Raw genomic sequence first — 20,879 nt, 5'->3', positions numbered from 1 at the left:
CAACAGTGTGAGTCTGCCAGTGGAGCCCAACATAAATAAGTCCTCCCTCACTCAGTGGTGCTTAAGTAGCAGCGCGTCAAGCCATTCTTCTCCCAGTTTTAGCAGTGCAATGGCCCATGCGGTTCCCTCACAGTGTGTTTAGAAGAGGACCCTCCATGTCTGCTCAGTTGTGCCTGGTTTACCAACACTATTGATTGCAGGTGATGTTCTGGACAGAGTCCATCTGACCTCTGGAGGGGCTTAAATACATCATTGTCCAGAGAGAGACCTCCAGAGACTCTGGTTATACTGTGTGTGCAGCCCTGCGCCTCACTCCCAGACACACTGATAAAGTGGCAACAAAAAAAGTCAACAGGACACATGGATAAGCACTTCTTACTCATTTTCTGAACTCTGCACAATCTAAAAATACAGCGGGAGGATGGATAACTACGCTGGGTTGATCGTATAGTGAAAGCAGTTAACACATCTTCAGTTTGTCCTCTGTAAAACTTTACATTAAAAAAGAAACATAAGGGAAACAAACGGAGCTGGTTCATGTGTGTGTGTGTGTGTGTGTGTGTGTGTGTGTGTGTGTGTGATCCAGATAATCTTTCCCCTCGCTCGTGTCATAATCGTGCTGATCTGCTCTTCTTGTTGCCTTGCTGTGAATTCTAATTGGCGTTATTAATCAGCAATCATGTTAACACTCTCCCTAATCTGTGTGGCAAGCTATTGTTCCATACACACCTCAGAGCCATTGATGGAAATCCAATGAGACATAGGTTTACCTGCCATGAAAGTACCTCAGCAGCAAGTCGTCAACACATTGTGGGGAGTGAGGGGGGAAGTACACTTTAAATTAATTAACATCAGACCTCTTGTAGCACTTCATTTCTGTAAACAAACAGTCTAATATGTGGTAATTAATTAGATATGCCAAGGTTCCTTTCTGTTCCTCGTGCTGATCTTTCTTCCTTTCCCTAGTTCGCTGTTCTTGGTCCAGTTTTTTTTTTTTTTTCGGCTTTACAAACCTCAAGCATTAGCTAACAGAGTTTTAATATGTTATTATGCACAGAAAAATGCATGGGGGTTCCTCCAGATGTAAATTTTGGTAAAATCCTGTAAAACAAATTGTATTACAGTATGATATAGATTTTAGATGTGAATATTGGAAAAATACTAAAGCTAATCCAGAACATATATTTATAAAATATTAAAAAATAACATATTTAAATCATTATGGTTTTCTGAATATCAAAGGCATAATCGGTAAATCTGAGGCTCAGTTGACAAAATTGAAAGATATTTTTTAATATGACACAAATCTTAAAAGTTATAATCAGAAAGCAACAATCTCTCCTAATTGATTACATAATACAACCAACCCCCACCAGCCCTTTTTTGTTTACGTTCTGCTTTTCAACATGGACGCGTCATTTCATTTATATGCTTATAAAAACTTATTTGGGAGTGGCACTCCTTCCAAAAATAGGGCCCCTACTTTTTGTTTTCCTGATTTCCATTTCATATCTGCAACCCTCACGCGCCCGGCTCTGCATGAGAGCTGCTCATGGGTGATGATTTTTGAATCGATTTGCCATTCTCACAAACGAAGGGCACAAAAGGCTGAGCAATCAGTCCAAGGCTGGCTGCTTTTGGCCCGGAGAGAGGAGAGATACTCCGTGAGTGGAGGGCAAGCATGGCTGATCTGAATCATGAAGAATAATGTTTAGCCTGGCAGATGATTAGGGATGTTAATTTTTTTTTTTTAGGAGGGGGGGGGGATGGGGGCAAAGGGGGCTGGCACTTGGTGATGTCACTTTGGCTATCCGAACAATCTGGCAGGGGCCGATCCTGGCGAAACGCTGCTCAATTTGCTGGGGCTCCTGCTCCATTTGCCTGTTAATGAGCACTGTTGTTGGAGGTACCCATGTGTACCATGTCATGAGGCTAGCAGGCAGCACCTTCACCTGACGCTCTGACCACAGAGGAAAATGGCAGCCGCTCTGACAGATGTTTTCACAGTCCTGGGGAGAGAGCCATGGGAGACCGGCGCAGTCAGAGGGCCCTGCGTATATCGCCGGCAACAACTGCCACAACATGTGTCTGCATCAGTGTACATCCAGCGTGCACCGAAAACAAGGAGTCAGCTCTTTTCTTTGAAACAGCACAGTGTGACTAAATAAAGACAATTTAGCACTTAACTGCAGTAATTACAAAGTTCACAGTGGTTACATGATCTTATTCTTCTGGCTATAAAGACCGTATTGTTGCATATATTGAGGAGTCTATGGTTCATGCATCGGTTTAAATAGATGGAGTGTTGTTTCATGGAGTGTGTTGCAGTGGGAGGGGCTCTCGGTATCACAGGATGGATGGCCCGGGTAAACTCATTACGTCACAGCATGACAACAGCACTTAATTACTAATGAAAGGGTGAGCTCTCCACAGTCCACTTCTGGTGCTGAATGGACCCGCGGATTAGAGGGCTACACTTGTGACTTCAATGGTTTTTGCCATTTTATTTCAAATTTCAAGCTGTTTTGGAAATGTAAATGTAAAATTTCAGACTGTTTAGTATGTATTTTATGATTGTATGAGTCTTAAACAACAAGGTAGCAGGAAGTTGACAGAAGCTGTAAATGTGGAGTTTTTTTTTAAGGTGTCTTTCGGGCCAGTGGCTCCCTTAGATAAAGTCTACAGGTTGTGGTTTGATTAAACAAAGGGATTATACTTCAATTTGTTTATTTCAATATCATTCAAGAGCTTGTAAAACTAAAGTAATGCAAGAATTAGAAGAAAGTCTGGTTTTTGGTAGCATTTTTTTCTGCTTTTCAATTTAATTTTCTTAGTTTATTTCTGACCCCCTGGCTGAGAACCATTGGTTTCCATTCATTTCTGAGTGGCATAAAAATCAATGGACAGACTCTTAAAAATTTGTTTGAAATAAGACACTGTGAACTGTGAAGTCAAGTCAAACACAATGAGCTGAATGATTCAAACAACCTGCAGATTGAGTTTCATTTGGAAATGAATTAATGTCCAATGGCTGTCTAAAAGAGAAGAATATTAGAAAAGAAGAGGAAGTAGAAGTAGAAGTATCTTTACTTAAGTGCGTTAGAAAAGTGGAATAATTATATATTTTTACTTTGGAGTATTTACTACTCTGCCACTTTTACATAACTGCAATAGTTACTGGTTAATTTGTATATTTTACATACAAACTTGCAAAACATGAGACAGTTTCAGCATATAAAACTGCCTACATGTTATTAGACCAATAATAATATAATGTAACAGAGTGAATGGAGCCATTCTGCATTAGAGATACTTTTACTTATGACATTTGCTGATATTTGACATGACACAAATTTTGAATTATGGAAATCCACTTGTAACGTCATTGCAGTATTTCAGTTTTCATTGTTGTAAAGAGTCTGAGTCCTTCAAGATGCTCTAAAAACATGCAAACTCAAGGTTGCCACGCGCTTAAGAAAAGACCCAAAGGATTGTGGGATAATAGGAAGCCTCTGAATGGAGATGAAGTTGACGGTTTCTGTGGTAATTTCCTGACACTGCTGAGTAAAAAGTGTCAATCGCTGGCCTACACACTGGCACACTACTGCACAAACAGATACATAAGAAGAGACAGGCAACCAGTCCAAATTTTAACGACAAAAGTGCTGATCTGAGATAAGTATAAATACGTGTAATTCAGCAAGGTTTCATGGCTGGTTAAGCTGGTACGTCTTGTGGCGGCCCCACTAACTGATATTACTGCAGTGCAATATTTCAGAGTGCATCAACATCCCGGTGAAATTATCTCTGATGTGCGATCAGACCCGGGTCCGGCACTCCAAACTGTCTCCTGATTATATCGAGATAGATCGAGTACAAAGTCGTGCACAGAACTCCCCACAATCTCCAAGCTGTCCTGACAAATTTAAATACGCCTAAGAAAAAACACTCACTAATGTTTGTGCTGCTGGAAAATAGGTAATAAATGCGATGCCCCGAGAGTGTTTTTTGGAGGCAGTTGGTTTTTCCTCTGTCTGATTACTAAATCTAGGGTTGATAATATACAGATGTAAATATGCTGCTTAGAAGCCCCCTCCTCCCTCCTCCTCCTCTGCAATCCCTCCCTCCCTCCCTCTTCTCTTCCATCTGGCAGACAATAGTTTAAAATTCTTAATCCATGAGCAACCATTGAACATTAGTGAATTGCAAATTACAGATGTTTTACTGTCTCTCCCTCTTCTTTTTTTCCCTGTTTTGATCTGTGCATCCCACTGTCACTCAGTGTTGCGTACGCATCCCTCGCTCCTCTGCATTCATTAGACACCCTGTGCCATCATGGCACCATATGACACTGTCATCATTTGGTAATTAAACCTTTGCTCGTTTAAATATGAAAAGCTGGCAAGGGTGTGATCATAAACAATGTTGCGCAAACCAGATTTTCCAGACTAAATGAGAATTCGAGCAACATCATGCCAGAGATTGATTTTTTTTTTTTTTTTCAATCTCTCACTTGGAGCAAAACAAAAAATAAAAAAAAGAGAGAAAAATAAACATTGGGGAAAGTTGCTCTTGTGCCAAACATATCAGTGTCACACATTAAAATGCATGTAAACAGACACTTTATTTAAAGCGCAAAAGAGTGCACTTTAGAAAACACACTCCAGCTTTGCGTCTAATGTGACTGACATCGTAAAACTATGTGTTTTATGGTCATAGTCACAAATTACAGCTCTGCTCTTTTGCTTCAGAAGTAAACAATGATAATAAACCAGCGGATGACGACTTCAATCCAGTATGATGCACAATAACATCATGATGGCAGAGGGATTTATTTTTTTCTAAATTCTGCCCTTAAATGATGATAAGCATGGGACATAACATCAGCGTTGCACTCTTCTGTCCCCTAAACACAGTTATGTGCTTGATCATGTTGGACCACCAGACAATAAAATCTCCCCGGTGCCGGAGGACAGGCGTCAACATCTCCCAGATTCTCATCTACATTCACACAGGCCTCCATCACTGAAGATTTAGCCAAATGGCTGTGGAGAGGAGGCATGCCCGAACCATTACAAGCCAAACTACTGGCTTTTTATTACCACTAAACAATCTTCCTCAGAGCCGTCCTTTAGCGCACCTCCGAGCTCGGAGCCGGTGAGAAAGTACGTGGGAGGAGGCCATTCAGTCACATTATGGCTTTCCATAGATCAAGGTCACAATTTTCATGATCATTACACCACTGAAGGTGACAGGAAGCATTTACAGAAGTGATCAGGAGCTTATGTGGGAGCTGCTCATCCGTAGATTTCTGGGGAGAGGAATATATGTGTATACAGAGAGCTGGTGCACACACCCACAGACGCACAAACTAATCAGCAAATCACACTGTGCAGCTGACATTCCTCGATCATATTATCATATCATTATTAGGGCGAAGATAACTAGTGAAGACAAAAGAGGGAAAAATGGAAGACAACAAGACAAAGAGGGGGAATTAAAGACATCATCGGCTTGTCTGTGGATTTAAAAAAAATAATAATAATAATCAACATTTGTGAGTTCAAAGCCTGCCACCAGGAGGTGACTGCTACATTATGCATTCACACGCCATAGGCTAACACATGTCAGCGGCCCACTGGACAGAAGCTCTGGTTCCCATATTGCTGACATGTGATTGGAAGCTGTTGGCTGTCTGGTTGGGACACAGGCAGCTGGCGGGACACCTCCGAGCCGCCTCGGGCTGATCTCTGCCGCACACACACACACACACACACGTACATACATACACTGATCCACAGAAGGATCCAGCTTCTCCCACAGCGATGAACCCAGGGCCTTATGGGAGGACTGGCTGGTGTGTGATGCTTTTATCCACTGGTGGAGAAGCTTCAGTGCAGCTCTAGTCTGGTGGTTGTTGTGGGTGAAGGTGAAGATACTGATTTTCTTTTCTTTTTTTCATTTTAGTGACTTAAAAATAATAATAAAGGAAAGGAAAAAATAGGGAAACATCATAGTTGGATATCTGTGACAATGATCATGAACTTTTGCAGAAAAAAATAAAAAAAAGACACAATATCTACAATATTCCTGACTTCAGTCTCCAATGCCCTTAAAATGTTACTTTTCTGTAAAGCCTCTCCAGTCTTTGTTGAGTTCCAACCAGAGGGGCACACATTTAACTATTCATGTGGAAAGTTTGGTGGGGAAGAGAAACCGATTTAGCCCTTGTTCCCAGTACAATAAATGCAACATGGAGAATACTTTTTGAAAATGACAAGATACAGTCCTATTTTTAATCCAGCACTGCGGGGCATATTTAACAATTACTTGCAAATCTGCATAATGAATGAGGAGCAAGAGTGTATTTTAAGACTTTGGCACTTTATTCCCCAACTTAGTGTGTTAATGCATGAGAGACAGAGATATAACATGTCTGAAATATTCATGGAAATGGTCTATACAATAGATTTACATGCTGATAATAATAATAAAAATAATTGTGATGTGAATTTTTTATTTTTTTTTTGTAAATAGGTCCTTTCTTCATGTTTAAATGCAAATGAGATGTTAATTTTTCTTAATGATTTGCTGTACCTGAGGCAGGGAAAAGCTCAGGAACTCGACTGTCTGACTGCTTTTGTGCTCAGGGTATGAAAAGTAATTTAACAAAGTGTTTGCTAATCAAAGTAATGTAACCTGATCCCACTTGCATTTGGATCTTTAATACAATGCAAAACCACTGGAACCACTCAGTCAGTGTGTGTCTATGTGTATGTGACTGTGTGTGTGTGTTTGTGTGAGGTGTTGTGGGGGGGGGGTGGGGGTGGTGGGGGGAGGGGGGGTGTTGGTGTTGAGGACTAATGACGGGACAGATCATCAGCTGAACAGTCAAGCTGAAAAGACTGCGGATATAAGAGGAGTTTAATTGGAGTTAACACCAAACTGGATGCAGGTTTTTTAAAGCGCTGCGTGGATTTTCTTTCTTTCTTCTTTTTTTTTTATAGTTTCAGCACAAAGACTCACGTGGAGCAGCTCAGTGTCCTTCCTTGTGTGTGTTTTATCATCTGAAATACGACCCTGACAGCTGTAAACTTCCGCGTTGACTTTTACGCCTATTCTTAATTTTTGATGATTTCCCATCAAAGACAGTAAACGGTTAAATTGGCCGCATTAAACTGACATATTCACACTTTGAAAGCTGCGAGGTGGCTCGAAATAATAATAAGAAGAGTGGCGTCGAACAACCAATAGATAAAAAAAAAAAAACTATATTGCGATAATATTTATTCCCCTTCCTGCTCTGATCCACGTGCAGTTCACTTCTCAAATAATCAATTTTATCCTGAATCCAAACTCTGAGTTCAACTAAATGTGCGTTGATTTACGCACGTGACACTGGACTTAATATAAAAGACGCTTTTCATTATTTATTTATGAGTTTGTTGATGTTGTGGTGTACAGTATCACACACACTCCTCCTGCCTGCTGCATATGGAAATGAAGGGTGTGTGTATTTAATTGACTAATTTATTTATTTAATATTAAATATGAATTTCTTTTTTTTTTCTATATTTTTACTGATGTCAGGTAATCAGTGACAGCTGATGATTTACAAACTAATGATATTAAAATGAAGCCCATGATAGATAAATCCAGAAAGACACTGTATGTGCTGCTGTAAAAATTATTTTAGGAATATTATATCAATAAAAGTGTCAATGTTAAAAAAAAACGCACTAAATTGTAGAAATATTAAAGCGACTTTTCGTCATGAAATGGTTCAGATGATCAGTGTGTGTGAGCAAATACACAGGCCACATCCTGAGGTATTAATGACGTTAACACTCTGCTGTATTAACACACATTTGGGTTTTAGGAACATCGTCCAATCACTTCAATGAACAAATTGGACATAAGTGATATTCGATTATTTGTTGTTATGTGTTTTTTTTCTTCTTTTCCTTCAGTGTGACAGTGCTCCCACTGTGTGAATAAAAAATAAATACAATAGAAACATAGATCACATTCTAATTCACCTTTTGGTTTTACATTTGAACGATGGGATCAATGCAAAACAGTTGTAATGATCCAATTAATTATGGGCAAAATTAAAAGCAAGTGCAAAATCAATCTTTCACGGTGTCGAGGATGGAATCAAATTGATGCTCCATCTGTTCACGCCAGCAAGATTTGTAGCCCGGAGAGCAGCAGCTCCATCCTCTCCTCTCCTCTCATCTCCTCTCTCTGCTGCTGCTGCTGCTGCTGGAGAGAAGAGCGCCGGGACACGGGTGTGGAAATCCAATATACAGTAGCTACAGTGTCAGGAGGTTGTTTTAGTCGGTGCCACAGTGTCATATACTGTAAGCAGGTGGAGGCTGCAGCTCAACTTCTGAAACCTCCTCCTCTTCATATAAAACAACTAAGCGTTTGGATGGATTTCCAGTCAGAGCAAGCAGCAAAGGACATGTTTGACAAATTTAGTCAAATAAAAGATTATTGTTTATTTATCATATATAAGCATGCTTTAAAAAAAAAAAAACTCTATCAAATGTTTTGGGGTATTATTCCCAGATTTACAGGTTGTGCAAATCGTTCAAAAAAAAAAAAATCCGCCCCCTAAATTCATCTAAAATCACCATAAACCTCCTGACAGACTCCCTCCTTCCACCCCACCCCACCTCCCAACCCCTCCCTTAAATCCAAAAGGATTAATATTCAACTTACAACCAGTGGTGTCAGCTCCCCCCCTCTGCAGGGACACTCAACATCGATTGGTGACGTTGGAATAACGCGAGACAACCGGCAGGAGGGAAATGACACCTCTCTCTCTCTCTCTCTCTCTGTCCCACCTACAGAAACTTCTCTCTACACCTCCACCACCACATCATCCTCCTCTTCCTCCACCTCCACCACCACGGTCCTCTCCTCCTCTCCTCTCCTCTCCTCTCCGCCACACGCTGCCTCAAAGTGCGAGCTGCTGGACCCTCGGTGCTCCTTCTTCCCTCTCCTCCTCCTCCTCCTCCTCCTCCTCCTCCATGCCACCTCTCCTCTCTCCTCTTGCACAGGCCATTAGGAAGCGGGGCAAAAGATAAATTGCTCTCTGTCAATACATTACACCTCTCCTAATGGGTGCACACGGGCTCCAAAAACATTTTCCAAACTCTTGACACGCAGAGGCGTCGTCTTAAATACTGCGGTTGTGCGTCAGGGTGGAGATATAGTAGTCGCTCATTTGCATTTAAATTCTTGCATTTTTTCTTTTATTCTGAAACTCATATTTTTGTCCCTTCGCGTGGATCCAATGATCAGATGATTAGAAATATTCAGACTTTGATTATTAGAGATAAAACTGCAAAAAAATAAATAAAAATCATAATGAAGCGATGATTTATTGACTATAATCCCATTGTTTCATTTCTCCTGAATGGCTTTTTTTTAGGAGCTCTCTGACCCCGTGTTGTAGCAGCTGAATGGAGCGGCCCCCGTCCCAGAGAGAGAGAGAGGGGGGGGGGTTATAAGGCCCATCTGACCACAGTGACACCCAGCAGAATCCAGCACGTGCTGCTCAAACAACACGCCAAACAAAAGTAAACACGTGGAAACGGTGGACTCATCTGTATATGCGTGTTTTAAAAAAAAGAGTGGGGAAAAAAAAAAAACAATTTCAGCATTTTATCTCCCCCCATTGCTTAATTTTTTTGCAGGGGGTGGGTGGGGGGGAGACCAAATTGTGGGGAGCAGGAGGCCATGAGAGGGAGGGGGAGGGAGGGGGTGGTGGTGATGGTGGGGGTCTTATAGGGTGAAAAAAAAAAAAAAAGAATGTAGCTTTAAGGGAAATGTGCAGCCGGGTGTGAAATTACAGCCTATAGTGCTACATATTGTACCAGAAGCTCACTCCAAAAACAGTAACAAAAAGAGAAATCATCCCCTAACCTGACCAGGAGGCAGACCGCGAGATGTGGCCGTCTGCCCCTAAGAGATGCCCCCCACCCCTCTACCAACCACACCTACCCCACCCCACCCCAAAAATAAATAATAATACATATTTTTGAACAGCATTCAATAAAAACAAGGGGAAATTATGAATGTATTTAATTTTTTTGAAATGTATTATTATTATTATTGTCATTATTATTATCATTATTATTATATTGAGATGTATTTACTACAATTTAGTGACTTTTATTCAAATATTTCTATCTAGCCTATATCCACATTTGCTTTTGTTATTATTGCTTAAGTATTTTTCCCTACACTTTTACACTTTGTAACTTTAAGAAAAGTGCTCCAATTCTCCAATTTTTTGTCAAATTATAATTATTTCATAATTCGTCTATTATGATTTTTAGAGGGTTTTTTTTCTTTTATTTTTTTTTAATAGAATAGTAGTTGGCCTATCCAGAATCTTGACTTTCACTTGTCTCCATCACCGGTTAGTTTCACTTTCCATTCACTTTCCATTGCATGTAGGTGATAAATTCCATGCAGTATCTCACATGCATTTTATGGGTAATTGTTGCAGAGGAATATATTTACTTCTCAGTTTGATCACAGGCACCTCAAGTTTGACTTTTTTTTAAGGGGGGGTTGGGGAGGTGGGGGGCTATGACAGCACCTTTACATTTGAGAAACTATACAGCGCCATCTACAGAGGCTCAGGGGCACTGCTGCTGCTGCTGCTGCTGCTGAGTGCAGATCAGTTTCACCTCCGACCACCAGCAACCACCACCACAGCTCCCAGTTTGGGTTTGAACCATCGCACCATCAGGCAAGTGTAAAGAAAAAGGTCAGTATAGCCTATATCTGCATAATAATATACAAATGACCACTTCAGCATCCTCTCCTTCACAATTAAATAGTGTAAACAAATTCATTTAGGCCTACTTGCGTTCCAGTGTGGACATAAGGACAGAAAAAAAATGAAATAAAAGGAAAAAAAAAAAATTCAAAGTAGGATGGAGCTAAATCCGGGTTGTGAGGAGACCTGACCACACATACAGTAGACATCCTGTATATTATTCCCAGAGAGAGACAGGCTGTTAGTCCGCGTGATAGAGGGAAAAAGATCAGAAAGCAACACAAATTTAAAAATAATCTCTATTTCATTGATTGAAAACTTCCAGTAAGTGAGTATATAATTCACAGCTGTTATAATGTCTAGTAAAAACTCTGATATTTGCAACTCCGAATCCATTCCTTTATTTATCTCCCTCCCCTTCCTGCCGGTGTGTCAGACCTAGAGACCTCCTCATTTGGACCCCCGGTTTTTTTGCGTTGGCGAATCACAAAGTGTTGGCATCTATTGCCTTTGTCTGACAAGTCATCCATATAAGTAAAAGGGGGGGGGGGGGTCTGCAGAGGGGAGGTGAGGGGGGAGAGAGAAAGAGAGAGAGAGGGGAAAGAGAGAGAGAGAGAGAGGAGGGGAGGGTTGCAGCTTTTAGAACCACAGACACAGAGAGAGGCTTCATTCCCAGCCCCAAAGATCCAGCCTAACGCATCCTGCGCGAAAAAAGACAAACCCGACGCGTGGTGTGTGTATGTGTGTGTATGTGTGGTGGTGGTGGTGTGCGCGCGCGTTTTTATCCCGCATGCCGTGTTGACGCGTGAATCCATCCAGGCCACCAGGACTGAGGAGATACCGGGGCCCTGAATGCTGCACGCTGGACCTTGAACGTTACATTTCGTTCGTAAAGAAAGAAAGAAAAAAAGAACAAAAACAGCCAAAACAAAAACCAAGTGTGTTGTGTGTTGTCGCTGCTGAGAAATTATTCTTCCTCCGGTCACAGCCCCGCGGGGGCTCCGAGAAACACCGACAAAACTGAAAACACGAGCTGTGTGTTGTTGCTGAAACAATCCTCCGGTCATGCCGCTGCGCACCTGCTGCCAGACCTCCGCTCCCGGACCGGACTGTTAAACAAAAAAAAACACCACAAGACGAGAACGGTAACTTTTTTTGGAGCAGGGGGGGAGAAGAAGCAGAAGCAGAAGAAGTTGTTGCCATCAGATCGTTTGTTGACGAAGCGGGAGGTGGAGGGGGACGAGCCAAGTCACCTCCGTTTAGTAGAAGCACCTTTTTTTTCTTCACGTTTTCATCCTCGACAGGAAGGCGAAACGGCGACTTCAGTTGATTATCTGTCTTTCCTTTGCTATCCAATGGATATTCACTGCAAAGCAGACCCCTTCACAGCGATGCACCGTAAGTAGCACAACCTGAGTTACACAGCCACTGCAGCTTTTTTTTTTTTTAACATGTATGCGGGTAGAAATGTAGCTAAGCATTAATCGTGCATAAGAGGAAAAGGCCTGCAGCATGGAGCACAGATTATTTTTATTTTGCATGTGTTGAATCTGCATTTTTGCGGATTTGAAGAAAACAGACTAATAAAGTGACATGCAAGCAAACAGCAATGTCAGGCAGCCACATATTCTCATGTTTCACACCTTCTGTAGTTGTGATTTCAGTCCAAACATAGTGTTAAAATGTATTTAAAATAGAACAACACTCCTGCAGGCAGAGCTGCAGTGACCAGCAGAAATTAAAAGTTGTCATAGTAAACAAAAGAACATGCGTGAGCAGGTACTCAGTCATTTACACGTGTTATCACCCTGCAGCTTCCCGCGCTGTGTGTGGATGTGTGTGTGTGTGTGTTCAGGCCTAATAAGTCAGGACACATTAGTTACACATCTATTATTCAAATTATCCAAATAACAACAAGAGAACCCCACGAGTCTCACTGAAGTCCTCGTGCAGTGTGGTTTACTTGTTATGTGGTGGGTGGGAGTGAATTATTGATGACCTCTTCTTCTTTTAGAAAATAATATGTAATATGAGTGATCAAAGCTCCTTCAATTATTTAAAATTACCGAGCAGGTGAAAAGAAGCAGGTGGCAACTCAATACCAAACATGAGCCGAGGAGCTGCTGAGGAAATATCAAGTCTGTGTTTTCACTGGGAGAAACTTTGAAGAGCATGGGCTTCTCCAGACTCAATAAAATTCATATTTTAAAATAAGAAATTATTACTAGAGATGAAATTGTAGTAATGACACAGGCAGGATTTAACGCACAGGCTGCTGGCTATCACGAAAAAATAAAAATGTATATCCTGCTAAATAGCTGGTCAGCAGGTCGATGCAACTGTCTGTGTTAATCCATTTAATTATTACAATGACATTATTGCAATTTATCTTAATTTGTAAAGTTAAAGTTGATCATAAATGACCTTGTTTTAAACACAAGGGGAGAAAATTAAATTAAAAAAAACAAAGACCAGCAAACAAGGAGGAAATCATATAAATAAGAACCTTTTACTACAAGGCCCATTTTTGTTTCATTCAGAAATATATAATATATATAAATATTAAAAAAAACATGCTCATGCATGGGGATATGTTGTGTTGTGATCATCTCTAATCTGTCTTTTTCAAATCTCCCAATAATAAAATCCACTTTTTCTTCCCATCAATTATTTTTAATAATGACTGATAATTGGCAAATATTAATATAACATGGTTATTGTGGTGTATTCAGGTAACTGTGAAAAGACGGAAAAGTGAGACACCTCAATGAAGCGAATTACTGTAACAACCTAATCAGATTAAAATGTAAAATAAATAAAAAATATAGTAATTTTGATGAAAAATTACTGATTTAAAATTAACGTTATGAATTTTAAAGACTTCTCCTTATCATAGTAAATACATTTAAATCCACCTGCTGAGAGAGAAGTGGAGTGAAAGTGACCTGCAGCCATGTTATAGGCTATTATGGGCTGGTCTCCCTGGTTTTAGTCTTCACTAAACAAATAAAAAAAAAACATCCACCTGCTTCGCTCCCTCTTACAACCTTATGTAATGTTACGGTTGTGTGTGTGCTGCTGTTGTGTCCCACGTAGGGCACGGAGGTGTGAACCAGCTCGGCGGGGTGTTTGTGAACGGCAGACCCCTCCCGGACGTGGTGAGGCAGCGGATAGTGGAGCTGGCCCACCAGGGAGTCCGGCCCTGCGACATCTCCAGACAGCTGCGGGTCAGCCACGGCTGCGTCAGCAAGATCCTGGGCAGGTACGTGAGCCCCGGAGGTCCAGCCTGGTGGACTGCACTCTCAGAGGAGGCGGACAAACAGAGGGCTGGACCTCCACAACCCAGGTTGTTATTTATTTTTATTTTATTCACCATATTTTTTTAGTATAGGAGGTCAGTGGGTTTTCTTGTGGTGCGTAATGAGCATGACGTTTCCTGTATTAATGCATTAACGCATGCACCAATGAAGTTGTGTTTATTATAAGGCGCTATTAATGTTTAAAAACCCTCATGTTGTTGTTTTGTTAAAGGAAAGTTTGACCTTTAGACACTTTCTCATATAGTTCTTAGAAACTCCAAAGCTTTTAATCCATCCATCAATGAGCCTGAAACAATATTAAACGCTGATTTGTGATGGAAGCAGCCGGCAGCGTTATTATGTCTATTGCTAAAAAGCATCAGCAGCGGCCTGATTGTGGGGGGGATTATTATTACTTCTGCAGATACTACGAGACTGGCAGCATCAAACCAGGGGTGATTGGAGGGTCTAAACCTAAAGTGGCCACGCCGAAGGTCGTGGAAAAAATCGCAGACTACAAGAGACAAAATCCAACCATGTTCGCCTGGGAGATCAGAGACAGACTGCTGGCAGAGGGCATCTGCGACAACGACACTGTTCCCAGCGTCTCATCAATTAACAGGTAGGAGACAAGAGTTTCAATAGGACCGGGGGAATATCCTACACTAAATGTGGATATTCAGACCCCCCCCCCCCCCTCCTCTCTCTCTGTGTAAATTGTGTTGGATTAAACAACAGGCAGCGGGATGTAAACACTCTAATGAAGAGCGCCGGCAGAGCGCAAATTGAAAATCATTCATCACAGTGTATATCTGTGGTGAGCGCGCACCAACCACCACCACCACCCACCCACAGCTGAATACTGTTTGACCAACTTTGTGCTGGCCGGCACGCCGAGGCTGCCTGCCTGCCTGCCTGCCTGCCCGCGGTCTCAGAGGTGCAATTCAATCTTTCAGACCAAACTCCCTCAACAATCAGCAGTACATCCAGGACTGAGTGAATCTGTCGAGATGAAAACCGATCAATATTCGGTGACCAGATCCCGTGGCGCTATAAAGCAGGCCAATTTTCTTTAGCACATCTAATGTGGTGGAGCTGGAGCTGCTGCTGCTGCTGCTGGAGCTGCACACACACACACACTCACACTCACACAGAGAGAGAGAAACACTGGATTCTGTGTGAGATTTTATGTTGAAGAAATGCTTTGAAAAAGGGTCACTGGGTGGGAAAAGATGTCGGATGCAATTTGAAAAATATTGCATCACGTGAAAATAAGGTTGTACATTTCAAAAAGGCTTTCTATTGTAGGAGGCTTTAAAAAATCACTTTCTATTTATTACTTAAGCTCCCAATTTAATTCCTTGCATTGAAAGTAGAGGTGCTATCTTGCTGTAATTAAATAGTCATGATTCATAAAAGTGAAAAATCTAATTTGCCTTGTTGTGGCACTGAAACGCTGATATAGAGTTTATATGACGACCCACCAGGTTAATATCTAATCACCTCTATAGTAATGCTACTGTACAAACCTTCAGTTTTCTTAAAGAAAGTCATAAACAGCATAAAGGCTCCAGAGTGGCAGCTACAGCAGGACCCAGGACACCCCCACCATCATCTTACCCCCTCCTCACCCCCACCAGAGATCCCTGGTGATGAACTTTGGTTAAGAGGCACTGTTCCATAGAGCCAGCATCAGCATTACATTTTAATGAGCTGATGGGAGAGCATGGACAGCTCCACACAAGACATCTTTTAAATAGAGAAAAGGCTGAAGAAAATTCATTTCATGCTTCGTGGCTGCTTAAAAAGCCCCATTTAAGGAGGCTCAGACACATGTATGTGATAAATTCAAAATGTACATTAATATCATTAAAAGAGCCCTATAAAGTTTTTTCAATTCCAATTAAAGCTTTCTATTTTGGACCGAGGGGGGAAGCCTTATGTGTCTTTGTTTATGTGGGAAATTAAATTGTGAACACAAAGAGCTGTAATTCTATCAGCCAAATGAGAGCTACTTTGAATTTCTATTATGGCTTAATGCTGAATATTTCTTTTTTTTTCCCTTCTTCTTTTTCTTTTTTTAATAGCAGAAGAATTGAGAGATTTCATTGTGGTGCTCTGTAGTGTAGCACCACACACATTCAGTGGAGCATACACACACACACACAGACACAAATGAGACGACACACACAAGCATTTGTTTTGATTTAGCTGGAGGTAAATATTTCAATACATGTTTGGATTCCTAAAGGAGAAGAAGTTCGCGGGGGGAGAAAAAAGAAAAATCAATGAAAACATCCTTAGTGGTTCGATCACTATAGCAGACTTTGCTACAGATGATCTGAGGCTATTTTGTATTATTCAAAAAAAAGAAAAAGAGGAGGTGAGTTTGTGTTAAAAAAAAAAAAAATGACACCAGAAGTTCATGCGAGGCTTTCCCACTAAAGACTGGAGCCAAAGTCTTTTCCAGTTGGCTGGTTCTGACTGGGGCCAGTCGTGGGTTTCTGTGGCAGACAGTCTGACCTCAGGACTGTTGACAAAAGAGGATGCTCTATTTAAACACCTTTCCCCTGCATGCATTATTAAATGCTACAGAGATAGTGTTGTACTACACGTCAGGGCCACCACCACCAACAAGTAACGCTACCCTGCTGCTGCTGCTGCTGCTGCTGCTAGACATAAAAAAAAGAAAGAAAGAAAGAAAAAAAAAAGAAACGGGTCCTCAATGGTGCTCGATATTATTGATTCAGAAGTAAAGCAATTTTAATATTTCTTCAGGGGATTTTCAGCAACAGCCAGGCCATTAATTCATTCTCCCAAATTGCTTATTCAATATCAAGAACATGGATACCAAATAAAGTCTTTGAATTTATGTAGCACACACAAGTCAAGGGGTCGAATAACTGTTATGGGCGAGAAGTGAAAAAAATTAAAACATCAATATGCACTCTCTGGAAAAGCTTGTTGTTTGGCAGCTTTGCCTCCAAGGGGAGTGCTATCTTTTTTTGTGTGTGTTGTGACAGTGTTGGATTTATTCCTCAGTCTGAAGCCTTCTGGCACCATCAATATCCAGATCATCTGATGTGTGTCTGAATAATATGGAGGACACAACTAAGAGGGGGAGGAGTACTGTATAGCTCTGGTTTAAAATTGTAGCTAAGTACTGTGTAGTTTTATCTCAGCAGGCAAGTCTTTTCCTATCATGGAAATAAAAACAAAATTGCAAAAAACAAATGAGTAAAAATCTGACCTGTGTAAAGAAATCAACCCTAAAAGCCTCTATGGTCCTCAGCCTCTTTTTTTCTTGTGCTCTAAAATAGCTCTCGTGGCGTTCGTGATGAATAGTTTTAAAGTTTACAAATTATTGTGACAGCTCCCTTTCTCCCCAAGTGCCATTCAGATTAAAGGAATCTAATGCTGGCGTAAGCTTGTGCAAGGCAATAAGGAACTATTGCTTTCCTGTCACATATAATTTATAGCTTTCTATTTGCATCTGTTTGCCCGTGTGACTAATCCCCAACTTTTTCTCCCCAAGCCCCGATCAATACAACCTCATCCGCATTGGCACATGGGGGCCGCTGGTTCTACAGAGATGTTTGATCTGGGAAGCAAAAGGGGCTACTATAAGGGCTGTGATCGGCCCCCGGTGAAACCCCCCCTCCCCTCCTCTCCCCTCCCCTTCTCCCACGGTTGGGGCTGGGAGAGAAAGAGAGGGAGAGTGGTGGGGAGGGGGGTGCTGATTAGTGTGGGCCAGGTAGAGTCAGTGAAGCTGATCATTGAGGTGAATTGATGTGATTTCATGCTTTGTTTGCAAGATCACTCAGACCAAAAGTGCAATGAAGACTTTTCTCCAGACCTCACCTTTAAGGTAGAACCACTGACCGGATCCCCGTCTTGCGTATGAGTTGCGTTTTGATATCTTAATCACACAATATCTCCATAGTAGCTGCTGCTGCTGCTGCGAGCGGACGCTATACGCTCCAGATTATAGGGCAGATCAGACGTGTCCAGGAGGAGAAACTGGTCACAGAAAAGCAGCAGTGACATCTGAGTTTCCTCTGTTCCCCTATACAGGATCATCCGAACAAAAGTCCAGCAGCCTTTCCATCCATCCCCTGATGGGACATCCCTGTCAACGCCAGGCCATACTATAGGTAACAGCATTTATACAGTATAACAGCATGTATTCACTGTAAAACTCGAGCTGGTTGTTAATTGTTAATTCTTTGGTTTCCAGTACCAAGCACAACATCTCCGCCTGTAACCAGCGCCTCCAATGACCCTGCGGGATCCTACTCCATCAATGGGATTCTGGGTATTCCACGATCCAATGGTGAAAAGAGGAAAAGAGATGAAGGTAAGGAGAAAAAATAACACTGCTTCAGTTTAAGATTAGCATGCAGAAAATACCTAAAATCCTAGCAAAAAAAAGAAAAAAAAAAGAAGCTTTATGCTATAAAACCCACTTTGCTGAACTTGCAATTACGGCATTAAAAGCTGCTTCAGTTCCAGTAGATGACCCTTATAAAACACCTAAGTCTGAACTCTGTTACACCGCCGTGTCAATCTGCCAAGGAGTCTTTTGATTTGAAGACACGACCTCCGCTGTTGTCTCCTGCAATTAATCTTTATGGAAGTGATTAAAGGGCTTTAGATAATTACATGTCAAGATGATGTAGCCAACCACCCAGGTCAGTCAAGAAAGCCGCTACAGCTCTGTGGAGGGGCTTCTTTTTTTTTTTTCTTTTCTTTCTCCTCAACAAAAGTGGCTCCACTTCTGCTGCTGCTGCTGCTGCTGCCGAAGTAGTAGGTTAGTGGATATAAGGGGGCCTGAGGCGATATAGATTATTGGTTCTGTAAGCAATAGGCTTCCTTAATGTCACTACATAAGTAGCTGATGAGAATAGCTAAACAGATGCACTCGTGTTACGAGGCGTGTATGAGTACGGAGGGATGATGTGGCTGCTGAAAAGGGGCAGTTATCTCAAACAGGGTGGGGAATGAGTGCCTTATTTCTGCAGTGCTCCGGAATGAGAGCTAATCAGAGCACGGCAGCCGTTTACATAGCGTCTTCTTTGTTCTGGCGTTTTGTTGAGAAGCACGGGGGTTTGCGGGATATTGAGTGGAATTGATGTTTTATGTGCGTGCGGGGAGGGAGGGATGACTAATGACCTGTCAGAGGTAGATTTCCTGGCAAAGATATAAAAACCAGCATGACGTGGACATGGCAAATGACATAATCAAGTCTTTCCCTGTAAGAGATGCAATCGCGGAGGCATAATGCAAACGTCTGGTATTTTCAAGGGTTCATTTTCAGTCGTTCGAGGACCTCTCATATTAGCCAGGGTGTAATGTCTAGTCACTGAGTGATAGAATGCACACATTTCTATGCAGATTGCTACTGAAGGGCAAAGAGGTATTAAAGGGCATGGAGAGGACTAAGGTATGTGTGCGTGAGGAGGAGAGCTGGCCTGTTTTGTGGAGGTCTCCCAGGTGACAGCGCCATGTTTCTATGGCTATTCAGTCTCAAATGATTCCCCTGATGTGCTGCCATTTCTGTGATTTAGGTGCTCAGCCGGTATGTACGATGAAAGAGAGGGAAGCTGTGTGTGTGTGTGGATGGTGGTGTGGTGTGTGCTCGTGTATGTGTCTTTGCGTCAGGGTAGGACTTGTACTGAGGATGAAGTGGTGAGGGAGGATGGGGGGGCTTTGGTTCTTATATACTCTCTCAACAGCCGGCTGGTGCCTACCTGGAAACACAGGGTCAGGGATACTTTATCTTTCCAAAACATAAACCCCAGGCCTTGGCCTCACACACACACACACACACGGCTGCAAAAGCAATGTCTCGCCCTGAGCCACACTTTGTAAGAATAGTATATTACATATGAAGTTCGCCTGTAGACACCATTGTCCTGCTGCTGTCTTCTCTTAAAGTGCACATTGCCAAACAAAACACCTGAATTTCAAAGGTTGAAGTGTCCTCTGAAACTGAATCATATATATATATATACACACACCATTTAAGTCTCTTACTGATATTGTACAATAGGGGGTTTAAGGCCTTTCAACCATGACTTACTTTACGTTTTAGTATTTAAAAATGAAATCTTTACTCACTTTATCAAATTAGAGGCCCTTTTTTTTTTTTACAACCGTAAGAAAAAGTAAAGTTGGAAAAATCAAGAAAAGAGTGAGTACTTATTTTGAAATTTAGGCCCCAGCTCCAGGATGTCATTATCTGTGGCATATATGGTGTTGTGTATTATTGTTTTGAGGTATGAATTATTCAAAGAAAATCACAAAAGATCCCATATTTACCACAAATGCCATCACCTAGTTAAAAGGGACTTTCTTTCTTTAGTTCCATTAAAGCATTTTTGTAACATTTATATTAGAAAATAAGTTCATTAGTCACTTGTTTAGAAATATTTCTGAAAGCTGTTAGTGCGACCTAACTGCTTTTGTAGTCCTTTTGTAACCAAATAAGGTAAAAAGCTCAGTATGTGGGAAATCCTTTTCATAAAAAGTATGCTTAGTTTAGGAGAAAGAAACATGATTGTTTTATGTTATGTTGCCGTTTTATGGTCATTTCAATGTGGATTCTTTTCAGATGAAGTCAGTGTTTCAGTGTTGCCTTGTTTGCTATTCAGATGTATTTTGCTTCGCTCAGTAGGCAGTAGTCTATAGTCAGTTAATGCTTGGATTAAATTTCCTCACAGCACAGTAGCTTGCCTGAGCCCTACTTAACTTGGTAAGCCTCATGATGATTATGGCAC

General features: G+C 41.4%; 1 protein-coding gene and 1 long non-coding RNA gene across 6 annotated transcripts in view; one reads left to right on the top strand and one right to left on the bottom strand.

The window, feature by feature from the left end:
• Positions 1-20,879, bottom strand: part of LOC146967330 (uncharacterized) — an 86,994-nt gene that overhangs the window by 43,390 nt on the left and 22,725 nt on the right. The gene's annotated exons all lie outside the window — the stretch shown is intronic.
• pax2b (paired box 2b) overlaps positions 11,470-20,879 on the top strand; it is a 30,061-nt gene continuing 20,651 nt past the window's right edge. For 2 of the 5 annotated variants that reach the window (XM_085761917.1, XM_085761918.1), the window contains exons 1-5: positions 12,014-12,199; positions 13,898-14,063; positions 14,525-14,722; positions 18,175-18,254; positions 18,338-18,457. In XM_085761917.1, the coding sequence (XP_085618043.1) occupies positions 12,157-12,199; positions 13,898-14,063; positions 14,525-14,722; positions 18,175-18,254; positions 18,338-18,457 (607 nt within the window). In that variant the 5' untranslated portion in view covers positions 12,014-12,156. Of the gene's footprint in view, positions 12,200-13,897; positions 14,064-14,524; positions 14,723-18,174; positions 18,255-18,337; positions 18,458-20,879 lie in introns of all 5 variants that reach the window. The other 3 variants (XM_085761915.1, XM_085761916.1, XM_085761914.1) reach the window with 3 other exon arrangements.

Source organism: Trachurus japonicus, chromosome 19, assembly GCF_045865225.1.
Source record: "Trachurus japonicus isolate A0001 chromosome 19, Traja_1.0".
In the NCBI taxonomy this organism is placed as follows: Eukaryota; Metazoa; Chordata; class Actinopteri; order Carangiformes; family Carangidae; genus Trachurus; species Trachurus japonicus.
This window is presented reverse-complemented; position numbering and strand designations above follow the sequence as displayed.